Below are 13,671 nucleotides of genomic sequence, written 5' to 3'. Positions count from 1 at the left end.
TGGGAGATCACAGTTCTTACACCATATGGAGATGCAGCAGAAGCCAATTTAAACTTGGACTTGTAATGTGTCAATTGTGGAAAAGACTATTGCTTTCATTTTCTTGGTGCTGCTGATGGATCTAATGTGTTCCTTTAATACGATTTTTCCAACAGCAGACACTGTCCAGATACCTTTCCATTCCCGTCAGACTTTTTAGAATTTGCTTTTTCTGTATGCTGAATTGCAGTAGAAGAGGCAATACCAAAAGATAAATAATTACAGAGAACAAACCTTTTGCTGCATTTGTTGTCAGAATCTGCTTTGATCAATTTTGCATGAGCATGTGCAGATATATTTGTGCCAATTCAATTTCACTTGAATGTCTGTCTGCAGGCATGGCAGCACTTAAAGCCTTTGGTCTACAGCAAGGATGATTTTATAAAAAGATTAACGTTGGTTTTAAAAGTTGCTTCAAATTTTTATCTTACAATCTTTTTTCAAAAGTAGGAATATTTTATGTGGCTAACTCAGGGCATTTTACAGGAATACAGACTTGTTCCTTCATTTTTGGCTCCTTCTCCTTTTTTTTTTTTTCCTCTCTGATCTGCTGCACATAGAAGAGGCCATTTCTTCCAGACTGCAGAGTTTTAGGGATCCTAAACAATAATTAGTCTTACTTTGATCACCATTTTCAGTCTATGCATGAAGTCTCATAAACAATACTGAATGTGTCAGAAGAACTGCATCTAATACTGTGTTGATAGCAGCTGTGGCTGTGTCAGTCCGTAAAGCCACTCCCAGGCAGTCTCAATCTACTTGGTCTGCTCACAGCCATGAAAAGCAAGACTAAGAGTCTCCTTAGTTGCCTTTTTTTGGTTGTTTTTTAAGGCAAACTTGCAGCAATAATCACAGTGAATGACACTTATTCCAGTGAAGATTCTTCTCTCAAGCTATTGTTCTATTCGTACTGAAGCATAAAATGACTGAAATTTGATTATGTCAGACCTCAGTAATTCCCTTCCCATATTGCAATTAATGCCGACACCAATTTCTTTTTCAGATATACACAAAGTCATTAGCCATATCAGCATCAATATGGATTTTTCATTTGAAAATATATCAGCATATTCACCATTTCTTACTTGTGCATACCAGCACATAATGTATAGCCTGGCACCTGCCTCATTTCACTTTTACCTTCAAAGTAGGAATGTGTTATGTCTCCATGCTATCAGTATATTTACCAGTGAATCAGAGAATTCCCAGGAAAAACAGAAGTAAATTGCAACTCTGGGTCCTCTTTTTATTCATTAGCACTCCACTGGGAAGTCAGATTACCATCTTTAAGCAACTGATCCTGAATAATTTGAATGACTAGTCCCCCCAAAACTCTTTCACACAGATTCCAAGTCATGCTGCCTTAATTAAAAGACTAAAAATAATGACGGCTATTTGCTATATTAAATGAATCTTCTGCTCACCTCTCTCATGGAATCAGAAATCTTGACCTGTCACAGTGTTGGTGACAGATATGGCCCTTAATTGTTAAAAGACTCTTTCAGCCTCTTCTCATGTAAGATAACTTTCTACAACAAGGAGGATTCTTGGAGCGTGCTGAAGTATTCTGTAGAGTTTCATTCAGGTTTTTAACAAGTTGCAATAGAAAAGCTGCTTTTGAAGTTTACACTGAAAAGATGAATGCTTTATCATTTGGATAAGTAAATTCTAGACTCCAATACAAGTCAGACTCCAGTACAACACAGGCCTTGTGAACAGTGTGTCCACAAAAAAAGGAAGTTAAAAGGGGCTTAAAGATGCTTGCTCATCCCCAAACAGGACGTTTAAAGACATTCAAGTGTAGAAGATCCTACAGAGAACGAAGTTAACAATGACAGTATTTGCCAGGATGGGACATTTTGTAATTGCACATGATGCTTTTCTGAAGAACAGAAAAATGCACTCATGAGACAGACACAGTCTGTCTTTTAGGGTCACAGTCACCAGAATTAAGGGGTTTGGGTTTTTTGAAGGCATTCAGGCACAATGCCTTTTTTTCCAAATAATACATAGCAAATAGAAAAATAGCTAATGAATAGCTAGAAGTAGCAGTTAGGGTACAAGATAACTAATTCAGCAATATACAAACACTTCAAAAAACTGCTGTTAGAAAATAAGTGACGTTTTAAGCACCTTTAGCACTTTTAGCAACTGTCACACAAAGGGATGCATACCTGCACAGAGAATCTATGACTAAATTTTGTAAGAAAAAATAATTATTAAACCCAAAATATTACACTTAATAACCAGCAATTACACACAACAGCTTGAGACCAAGTATAGCAACTGCAAATTAGGTGATTTTTCAAAGTGCCTCTGGGAAAACCCAAGACTGCAGTATTTCTGGTCATTATTGATGTGCAGGAGATGTAGCCTTCAATATTTACAGTGTCACAGCTTGGTAAATCATAACTTACTTAATGTTGTTAAATTATCACCTGCAAAATGAGTGATGTGCAACATGTAGTAAGATAGCAACAATATACTGGCCAAATCAAAACAAAGACTAATCTTACAAAACTCTGAGTTCAAAAGATTGCTAGATTTTTATTTGTTTATAATTCTGAAGTTGCCCATTTACCTGGAAGAGCGAGCTCTGTTTTTCTGTAACCGGTGCCTTTTCTATCCAGGAATCCAGTGGTTTCAGTGTATTGGTATTCTGAGTAACAACAGGAAACTTAGCTGCCAAGGTTGGTCTGCTGGATACATGCAGCTGTTGTTCTTGTTGCACTATCTGGAGTTTTTTCAGTAACTCCTGAGGTGAAATCACCCCAGAATTGGCTGGTTGATTGCCAGAGAGAGAAAGTGGCTGTCTAGGAAGTTTGGATTGTTCTTTACCCAGTGTCTGAGACTCTAAAGTCTGGCCTGGTAGGGAACCATTGAAATACACCAAAGGTGGCTGGCTCATATTGTTTACTTGTGCTTCTGGAGCGCCCACAGCTTTTTCTGCTGAACACAGCAGCTGTCGAGTTCACAGATCCTGTTGCACTGGGGTCCATTTTAGTCACTGACCCTGACGGACCCTGTAATTTCTGTAGTAAGCTCTGAGTGCCAGCAGTATCCTGAACTACGTGAGATGTTGCGATACCATGAGAAGTCACAGGTTGGAAGAGTCCTGTGAAAGTCTCGCCCACAGGGTGGAGATTGCCATTTTCACAGAGTCGGTTCTCAGGAAACTCAGCAAGCGGATGAAGGTCTGTCCCACGCACCATAAGCTTCTGAATGGCGGGGCAAAGCTGCTTCTCTGCAGAGGGCGAATGCCTGCTAGGTTCTTCGTAGGAGAGTGAACGTACCACACCCTGCCTAACAGGAAGATTCTCTTGATGCTGTTTATTAAGCGGTTCTGAGACATCTGGCTTTTCTTGTTTTCCAAACAGTGCTGTCAAAGACAAGTGCTGTGGTTCAGCATCCACATTCTGTGAAGGGACAAAGGAAAAAAGTAAACATAGTTCCCTCATGCATAAGTTACTTCAAGTGGTGACAATATTTAGCCAGCAGTATTAAAGGAAAAGCTGAGAAAGCTGCTATGCTCTTTTCTCCCAAGAGAATTTTTAATAGTTCTGTCACATAGGAAGGGCAAGAAGACAGTTGTCAAGCTGCTAATGTGGGAGAAAACCAGTGAATCTGAGAGTTAGCGGTGGCTTCACTTGAAATACTATGAAAGAGCATCTTCCCTTTCAGCCATCAGTACAGTATTAGTAAGAGACAGAAATCTCCCCTTGTGTGAAGTAGAGCCACTTGTGCATCTCCCTGTCATAGCCAAATTCAGCTTCTAGGATTTTGCAGTGTGATCTAGCTTGAAGATATATCAAGAGACTTTTCTTTATTTAGATTAACTGAATTCACCTAAAGGAAAAGAACACAAAAAATGTGGTCCAGCAGTTGACTAGACCAGCTTGAGATCAAAGCAGAATCTGAAAACTGGAAGACTAACGTTTCTCCATTACGTCAGGATAATATGCCTGTAATGTACGTGTTTCCACATCATATGGTGGGGGATAGGGGCTTTTTATAAAACAGATTATTTTTTCATGAAAATAATTCCTTACTGTGGTTCCACCTGAAATTCTTGCACTGACCTTCTGACTCAAATAAATATTCCTACATGGCTACTTGAATACGGCAGCACTAGGCAGAAAACACACAAAACATTTTACCTTGCTTTGCTGAGATATTCGTTGATGCTGATTTTCACTAGGCTTCACTGGAATTGGTTTGATTAGGTTGGGATTGTTATAGATTGCGGAGGAGCTGGTTATTTGTTTTGGCTCTGAGCAGGTCTTACACTGCAAAAGAAAAGAAGTATTTTTTATTAAGTAGGACAATATCTTTTCCCATAGTTCTCCACTACAGTAAAATCCAGGCATAGCCAAATATTCAATGACCAAAATTATTAATTGCAGCACTGATTATGAAATGTTATGCTATTGAAACTGCGTAACAGCTACAACCAAATTTTCTAAAACCACAAAGCATATGTAAAAATAAACACTTGATCCCAAGATTCCCTGAGTATCAGGCTTTCCTTTAATTTAAATCTCAGTTCTCTTTCTTACCTTCTGCTTTTCCAGCACTTAAAAAAAAATTTTAAAAAAAAAAAGCACCTTAGAAACCAAGCAACAGACATGCTTTTCCTGCAATAGTAGGCAACTAGAAGTAGTTTAGATACATGAAGGATTAATGTGCCCATAAAGAACATTTAAAATGCTTTTTGTTAAAACCCAGAATTATACCTCAAACACTTTTACATAAATATTCCACATTATGGGAACTTGGAAGATACATATACCCACACAGAAAAATAATTAAAGATTTAATCAATTTGTAGAATCAGTATGTTTTCTTATTAAATAGGACAGAATTAATAACAGTATTTATAAAAAGATGGGCAAAGACAGATTACAAAGTGATCAGGGACATGGAATGACTGATATATGAAGCAAAGGGCATGAGTCAATTCAGAAAAATGTACAGAAAATGCTACATGAAAGAGAAATAATAAATGCACTAGGAAAAAGTAAGATGGTCTTATTTCCACTATACAAAAAATAAGAATATAGTCAATGAAACTAAAAAAGCACTGGGTATACAAGGAACACTATTGTCAGCAGAAAAGAAAACAGTATATTGGAAGTAATTGTGGCTTGATACAACTGAAACCAATAAACCAGAAAGATTTTTTTAAAGAATTATCTAACAAAAAGTAAATCCTATCTAACAAGAATATTCATAGTTAACTACCTGAATTTGATGGGCTTGAAATTTTATGCCGCAGGACTAATGGTTGGGTAAGGAATGATCAGTTTTGGTTTCTCATTCTTCAGTCCAAAGAGCCCAGTCTTGCGCATTACTGGGGACAGAACTCTGGATTGGACAGACTGCCATATGGACACACAGCAGAGCCACTGCTGTGTGATCATGAAAATGTCAGCATCCTCTCCAGAACTTTCCAAGACAAACTCCTTAGGACACAAATGTGATAGGTGAGAAAATAACCCCCACTCTCAAATATACAAAACTGATAATTTAATCCATTTCTGATACCTACCACAACAGTACACAAAGACACACTGGTTTCGGGGCTGCTCAGTAAAACAGAAACTGAGTTTGCAACCTTTGTTCTCAGGGATTCCAGGCCCCTGAGGCTCATGGGAGAGTCTGGAGTGACAAAGACTTACCCTTGGTAGGGGAGGATCAAGTTAGGCAGCATGTAAGCACAATGGACATACACAAGTCCATGGGACCAGACGGGATGCATTTGTAAGAGCTGAGAGCACTGTCTCTCTCATTGTAAAACCGTTCTTTATTTTTGAAAGGTAAAGGCAATTGAGGGAGCTTCCCGAGGACTGGAAGAAAAGAAATATCAGTACTATCTTCAAGAAGGGCAAGGAGGAGGATTTGGGGAACTTAATTTTACTGGGAAGGTGATGAAAAAAATTTTTGAACATATTAAAGACAAGAATGATTGGGAGTAGCTAGCGTAGATTTACAAAGGGGAGATCATGCTTGATCAGCCCAATAGCCTTTTACTGTGAGATGACTGGCTCAGTGGATGACGGGAGAGCAGTGGATATTGTTTACCTTGACTTTTGCAAAGCTTTTGACACTGTCTTTCCTAACGTCCTCAAAGACAAACTGATGAAATGCCAACTTGGTAAGTGGACAGTGAGGTGGATAGAAAATTGTCTGATCTGCTGGACTCAAAATATTGTTGGTATGAAGTCCAACTGGAGTCCAGTCACTAGTGGTGTATCCCAGGGTTTGACATTGGGGTCGATATTGTTCAACATCTTCACCAATACCCTGAATGATGTGGCAGAACAGGCTTATAAACAATGTAAAAAAGGGATGTGTAGTTAATAGACCAGGTGGTTGTGCTGCTGTACAGAGTGACCTTGACAGGCTGGAGAAATGGGCTGACAGGAACATGAAGTTCAACCAAGGGAAACTGAGGAAGAATAACCCCATGCAGTACAGGTTGGTGCTGACCGACTGAAAAGCAGCTTTGCCAAAATGGACCTGGGTGGACAAGAAGTTGAATACAAATTGGCAACGTGCCCTCATGGCAAAAGAAGGCCAGCAGCATCCTGGATTACATTAGACAGAGCATTGCCACATGATCAAGGGAGGTTCACCTCTACTGAGCCCTTGTGAGGCCACTGGTTAGACCCCCTCTACTGAGCACTGCAGTGGGCTTCCCAGCACAAGAAAGATGCATACACACATAAGTGAGTTCATTGAAAGTCTACGAAGTTGATTTAGGCACCTGTCAAGCAAGGAGAGGCTTAGTTTCCAGAAGAGAAGGCTCAGGACATAATATCAATGTGTATAAATACTGGATGGGAGGAAGTAAAGATGACCAAGCCAGACTCTTCTCAGTGGTGCCCAGTGAAGATAAGGGGCAAAAGGTAAAAAACATTATATACAAGATCTTATATAAACTTAAGGAAAATTTTTTTTACTTTAAGGATGTTTGAATACTGAAACAGGTAGCCCAGCGAGGTCGTGGAGTCCATAAAGATATTTAAAACCTCACTTAACATGGCCCTGAGCAACCCACTTTAGCTGATACTACTGTAAACAGGGAGGCTGGACTAGACTATCTCCAGAGGTCCCTTCCAATCTCAATGATTTTGTGAGTCTCTGCTGAAAAATCATCTTGTGGGTGTTCGGACAGTCAAGGGCTTCTGCAATGAATCTGTGAAGGCATGATCTTGCAAAGTAGAAGTGTTGTTCCACTCATGTACCTGGCTCTCTTCTACTATATGACAACTTTTGGTTCAAATGTTACTCTTAGAAATAACTTAAAAGCATGCACAATCATGCCATAGGGTGGTTAGCTATTCAGTTTGAAGAAGGAACAAGCACCTGTCTCTTCTTTCCTGCCATACCCCTACTGCATAAAATGAGAAACCTTCTCAAGCACTACATTAGAAAAAACATGAAGAACAAAGTACTGACTTTGGCAATAATGCAGAGCTTCACAGCAAAATTGAACTTCAGTTAAATATAAAACCACATAGCAAGCACCTCACGGCTAATCTGAGCAGGCCCCATTCAACATGCAAATATATTTACAACTCAGCTACCTTTTTTGCCCTCTCTGGAAAGAAAAAAACAAAACAAAACCCAACACATTCTAGTAAAATTGTTTCTTTGACCTCTCATTCACCCTGAGCCCTTCTACCCATCTCACAGTGCAGTGCAAGTTTAATCACTAAAGATGTCCCAAAATTCAAATAAAGAGCTAAGTCCAAAGACTATTCATGGTAAGCAAAACAGTTTTCTTTTAAAGCTAGTCCATGCTTACCTGCCTTCCCTATGATTACCTCCTTTCTCTATGATTCAAAGCCTGATTAATGGAAGCACTTGACAGAAATCTACACTTAACTGAAGTTTCAGTTTTGCTTTGCAATTCATATTTCTAATAGTTAGAATCATAGAATGTTTTGGGTTGGAAGGGACCCCTAGAGGTCATCTAGTCCAACTCCCCTGCAGTGAGCAGGGACAACGCTAACTCGATCAGGTTGCTCAGAGCCCCATCCAACCTGTCCTTGAATTATAATAGTTGTGAATGGATTGCTGTGAAAAAAACAGAACAGAAAGAAGCCATGAAAAAAAGTGTAGACTACAGGCCTACAATACTAACATAACTATTAAAGCTTTTACACTAAGGAAAAAATTCCTTTCCATTTATTAGCTCTGAGTTACATTTATCCATGCACTGCTCAAACAATTTGTTTTCTTAGGTTGTCCTGAGCTTACATGTTGTTATCCTTGAATCTGAGTAGCTTACTTTATTTTTTTGTTTGTTTTCTACAAGCTTTATTTTATCACCAGGCAGTTCTATGGATCCTCAACAGTGTGCTAGACTGAATTATTCTTAAATCTTTTTCCCCACCCAGTTGCTGACTGGTGACTTATGTTGTCTCTCATTCACTTAATGACAATTAGGTATCTTACCTAGTTAATTATCAGATGAAAGCTTTTTTCATTGTCTAAAGAATTGCTTCCTGTAGCCCTATTTGGTCTGTACTAAACCAAGTGAAGATCATTTTCTTTTTTAGATTGGACAGATCCTAACCTGTTATGATATTACATAGACCAAAACCACACTTCAGTAATATTAAATAGCTTTTTTTTTCTCCCAACTGTTCTCCTACAGGATGCCGTCTTTCCTTCAATATTTCTCCTTCTTATTGCTATTTTTCAGCATAGCTTTTTGGGCAAGAAACATATAAGCATGTTTTTAAACTTTTTTAACATGATGGATAACATATTCTTGCATATTTCACAATGAGTTCTGCAGAATTTAAATAAATCCATTTGGCCCTTTTTTCTCCAGGATATTTTAATAGGCTGACTTCTTCAGAAAACATGATTATCTCAGATTCCACTGTCATACTCTGCATGATCACAGAACTAAGTATATAAAAAAAGAGGTAAGAAGCAGTAGAGTTTAACAGAGTTGTCACTATATGAGCAGTTTTCAGACCAAATTCCTCAGCAAAATGAATATCAGTATACACACAGGCCTACAGAGAATGACATTGACCTGACGTTCCCATGATTTGATAACATGGCTAGTAGGCTGGTATCAAATACAGAGAAGTATGCTGAAGAGAAAAAAAAGCCTGTGATGATTTCAAAGGAATCTGTAACTACTGAAGCTCAGAATATAAGGTCATTTTGGCAAATGGGTAGCATGGCCTTGCTGATGACTAAATTAGGAGCACCGGCATGACATTTTAAGGAACTGTCAGGTGGACAGGTAAAGAAGATACCAGATGTCATCATCATCAAACAGCAAAAAGCAGCATGAAAGAAATGTCACCATGCTCTTTAGTGACAGAACCAGCAGAGTACTCATCAGCTACATCTGACGATTGCTACATCTTGCTTCACAGGTCTGTCTTTTAGTCATGCGTCTTGTTCAAAGCTATGCTCCTACAAAAGATGCATAAGAAATCAAAAGGTTCTAAGATCAAGTCAAAGCAGGTCCAGAGGAGGGCTACTAAAATGATCCGAGGGCTGGAGCACCTCTCCTATGAGGACAGGCTGATAGAGTTGGGGTTGTTCAGCCTGGAGAAGAGAAGGCTGCAGGGAGACCTGATTACAGCCTTTCAGTGCTTAAAGGGGGCCTATAGGAAAGGCGGGGAAAATCTTTTTAGTAGGGACAGCTGTGTCAGGACAAGGGGAAATGGTTTTAAACTAAAACAGGGTAGGTTTAAACTGGATATAAGGAAGAAATTCTTTACAATGAGGGTGGTGAAACACTGGAACAGGTTGCCCAGAGAGGTAGTGGAGGCCCCATCCCTGGAAACATTCAAGACCAGGTTGGACGGGGCTCTGAGCAACCTGATCGAGTTAGCGGTGTCCCTGCTCACTGCAGGGGGGTTGGACTAGGTGACCTCTAGGGGTCCCTTCCAACCCAAAACCTTCTATGATTCTATGAAGTGCTAAGCAACAGTGGGAAAAAACCCCAGACATGTGTGATGAGCATCAGTCAAAAAACAAGACCACCACTTTGGACGTTTTAGGCAAGTTTGGTATAGTCAGAGACATCTGAGGCAAACAACGTCTCTGTGTTGTAAGATTTCACAGTCTACCTGTAAAACGTGAAGTTCAAGCTGAACAGAACATTGTCAAAGGAAACAAAGAATGGACAAGCATGGTAGCTCATATTGCAGTTCTCCTGAAGCAAATACCATGTCACATCTCAATCTGATACTCTGCAGCAAAAACCTGCCTTTGAAACATGTGAGCTGCAAAGACCTATCAAGTACAAGGAGGAGATGCTAGAAGACCTGATACAAGGAGAAAAGGCCAACAAGACCTGATGGAAGTTAGAAGAGCTTTGTAGATAGACAGCCATGCTGAAAGCAATGAAGTTTTGAATTTGTCAGAGCTTGAGTGCAGAGCTAAAAAGCCCTGGGGATTTCTACCTAGCTGATGTAAAGCAGCCACAAGACAACATTAATACAACATTAATAGACAGTCACATGAAGGTGCACAAGGTGCTCTGCAGAGGAAATGGGGTAAGGAGGACAAGCACTGTCTCAAAGAAGAGCAGTAGCAGAAAGTATTTCCCGTCAGAGCCCCACTTAAACGAGACATACAAAACCAATTCGGACTGTTTAAGAATAGTAGCATAGACTCTGCATCATCCAAGCCGAGTATGGCACAGTGCCCTCTTAGGAAAGTGAGGCCTTCTGGGTCCTGCTATCAAGACTTTCACACAGTTAACAAATCAAAAGCTAAAGCACCTGAAAACTTAAAAACTATATTGCTGTTTGGGCAGGGCAATACATTGGAACATTTTGCTGAAAGACAGTGGAGAAGCAGTCAAAGAACAGAAATAGAAGTCCAGAGGCCATGCTTGCTCACAACCAGAAATTATGTTCTTATCAAACGGTTGTGTGTAATGAAGTAATGAAGAAGGAAGCTTCAGTTATTTGAGGCACATCAACCAGACAAAGGATGTCTACCTAATCTGACCTTTAATAGATCAAAGATGGTGTAGTAAATGAGTAGGTGCTGCATAAGAACTGGGCAGCACAGAGCTAAAACCAGATCTTATCTTGTAGTACAAGACAAGGCACAGTGGTTAAGGAGAAAAACAGTTTGTCATGCTTCATTCTGTACCCTAGCAGCTCTTCAACTGTTTATCTCTCTAGCTATCCCTTATGAGGCCTGCTAATACCAGTTCTTCTTACTAGCAATCAGGAAAAGGCAAGTGAGCATCAGAAGTTCATTTTTCAAAAGATACTTTAGTGGTTTAGCAACTTAAAGCTCCATTAATCAAAAAGGAGGACAGAGGCTATGTATTTTATTTTTCATGTAACCTCTAGATGTGTAACAATTTCAGAATAAGATACACCCTTCAAAGTTAGTTACTCTTGAGAAAAAATTCATCCTAGGACTTAAAAATTGAGTAAAATTCATTAGATGCTTTGAAAATTGATGTTCTTATTCTACAGCTCCCAACACTTTAAAACACGCTCTTCTCCAAAACCACACGGAATTAGAAAAGGAGAACAACATATTTCATAACCGATTTCAACACATCAGCATTGTAAATCACAAGACACACTGGCAAGGATGTAGATGTCATAGAGGAGCCAAAAAAGCATGACTGCTGTGAAATATATCGACATTAAATACAAAAATGGTTGTCATTGCCTCTATTTATCACACCCTTCCTAATTTTATATTACTAACAAAACAAGCATAGAACCACATATCCAGTTCTTGAGGTCAGATACTGCTAGTACTCATGTTCCAGATGAAGAGGAAGTTGTCATGTTATTTCCTTAGCAATCACTTAAATGCAGAAAGATTAAAGATGAAGTAAGAAGCAAATTTGCAAAAGATCTTACCTGCAGGGGAAAAAAATTCAAACCCCTATTATTTAAACAACAGATCTTCTAGAATTTCCTCTCCTTTGCTTGATTTTCTGTGTGCTCATGTAGAAATGGAAGGTAACTTTTTTTAGATTTATGACCTCCTTCTCATAGAATCTGAAGACAGCCTAATATTTTTCCATTTACAGTATTTTTAAGGTTATTTAATGAAAACTGCTTAAACCTTTCATAGTATCTCAAATCACACTCTTTTATACCAAGACCAGATACTGATTCAGTATTAAAACATAGAAAAGATACCAGGTTTTGGAGGTGTTTGTCCACTAAGGTACATTAATTCCCTCTTACTGAAGATATGAAGGTCCTAAAGCTTCTTTTTGAAGCTATACCACAACAAAAAGGGCTACATTTAACCATAACTCAAATAGTTTGCTATTATCTTTCTGAGGATCTTATTACTATTCACATTTCAGAAAAATAACTTTTTCTCTCTTTAAATTGCTTATGTTTAAAATGTAGAGGTTTTTAGACTCCAAACACTTATGAGCTTTATTATTGCATGACAACACACATGAAATACAGGAAACAGCAGTAAGAACCTGCAGGATCTGTAACTATTTGCATCATATAGATGAATAATTAAAATTATTAGATTTTTATTCCCCAAAGTAAAACGTTTTTGATTGCCCAATAATACAGAACATTATTAGTCCATTAGTTACTACTTTATTTCAAAGCCTCAGAAGACTGAAGCAGTACATGGGCTGAAATCATACTACATTTCAACCTTTTTATTTCCTTCCATTAGTGTTTGAAAGTAGCTAACAACCACAATTAAAAGCAGTAATTTCACTGTTAAAGGTCCTCTCTAAGGGAAGTTATTTGTACAAACCACAGAAACTATTAGCAGGTTTGAATCCATCCAGAAAGGACACAACCCCAGGTGCTACTCAATAAGCAATAAGCACAGGAGCTGCAAGTGTCAAAATGAAAGCCAATTATACTTGTTCTTACATCCTAGCATTCAACAAATAATCAATCATATGTATGTTCTCCTTTCAGAAGTTTTTATTGATGGCATTAATTTCTTTTGGATCTTTAGCAAATTCTGCCAAACTTTTCTACCAGCCACTTCCATACAAAACGAGAGAGCACACTGTCCAAAGCCAGTCTCTCCTTGAGTAAAAGTATTTAAAAACCTTTTATGTCTTAAAACGTAAAGTGTGAGCAAGTTGTCATCATAGTATCACCAAAAAGAAATGTTCTGTTTTTACAGACACCAAGTCTCACCTTGGTATACTCATCTTTGGCCTTGGTAAGCATCCGTAAGATATCCACTTCTTTGTTATTAGCAGAATTCATGATCATCGGGGACACTCCTGTTCCTGTGCCCTGCTGTGCTTTGAATTGTTCCTGCTGAGTTAGGCTGAAAGTTGGAGGTGAGAGGAGAATATACAAGACAAAAAACAGATAAAATATAAAAAGTTTAACCACAACTACTTAATCAAAACTTAAATATTTTCATTTTTCCCCCCATCTACATTAAAACACGTGTAAAAAAATCTCTATTAAAATATCTATATTAAAACATAATTTGACCAGGTGTGCAATTAATTTTCTCCAATCTTGAATATGCTAGGCTATAGACTAAAATTTCTGGAACACAGTCACAATTTCTATACCCAGAAGGAGCAGGGAATTTATAGTGTTATTCAGATCTGCTAGTGGTGGAGGATGGCAAACACACACAAATCAGTCATTAACTACT

At 38.5% G+C, this 13,671-nt stretch overlaps 1 protein-coding gene across 2 annotated transcripts in view; it reads right to left on the bottom strand.

The window, feature by feature from the left end:
* Nucleotides 1-2,794: 2,794 nt before the first annotated feature.
* The window catches only part of DCP1B (decapping mRNA 1B), a 34,102-nt gene continuing 23,225 nt past the window's right edge, over nt 2,795-13,671 (bottom strand). For both annotated transcript variants that reach the window (XM_035903360.1, XM_035903359.1), the window contains 3 exons: nt 13,194-13,329; nt 4,197-4,325; nt 2,795-3,455 (listed from right to left, as the gene is read on the bottom strand). In XM_035903360.1, the coding sequence (XP_035759253.1) occupies nt 2,874-3,455; nt 4,197-4,325; nt 13,194-13,271 (789 nt within the window). In that variant the 5' untranslated portion in view covers nt 13,272-13,329 and the 3' untranslated portion in view covers nt 2,795-2,873. The remainder of the gene's footprint in view (nt 3,456-4,196; nt 4,326-13,193; nt 13,330-13,671) is intronic.

The sequence above is a fragment of the Egretta garzetta genome, unplaced genomic scaffold (genome assembly GCF_000687185.1).
Source record: "Egretta garzetta isolate BGI_Z169 unplaced genomic scaffold, ASM68718v1 scaffold511, whole genome shotgun sequence".
Lineage (NCBI taxonomy): Eukaryota > Metazoa > Chordata > Aves > Pelecaniformes > Ardeidae > Egretta > Egretta garzetta.
The sequence above is the reverse complement of the archived record's forward strand: the minus strand, read 5'-3'. Positions and strand labels throughout refer to the sequence as shown.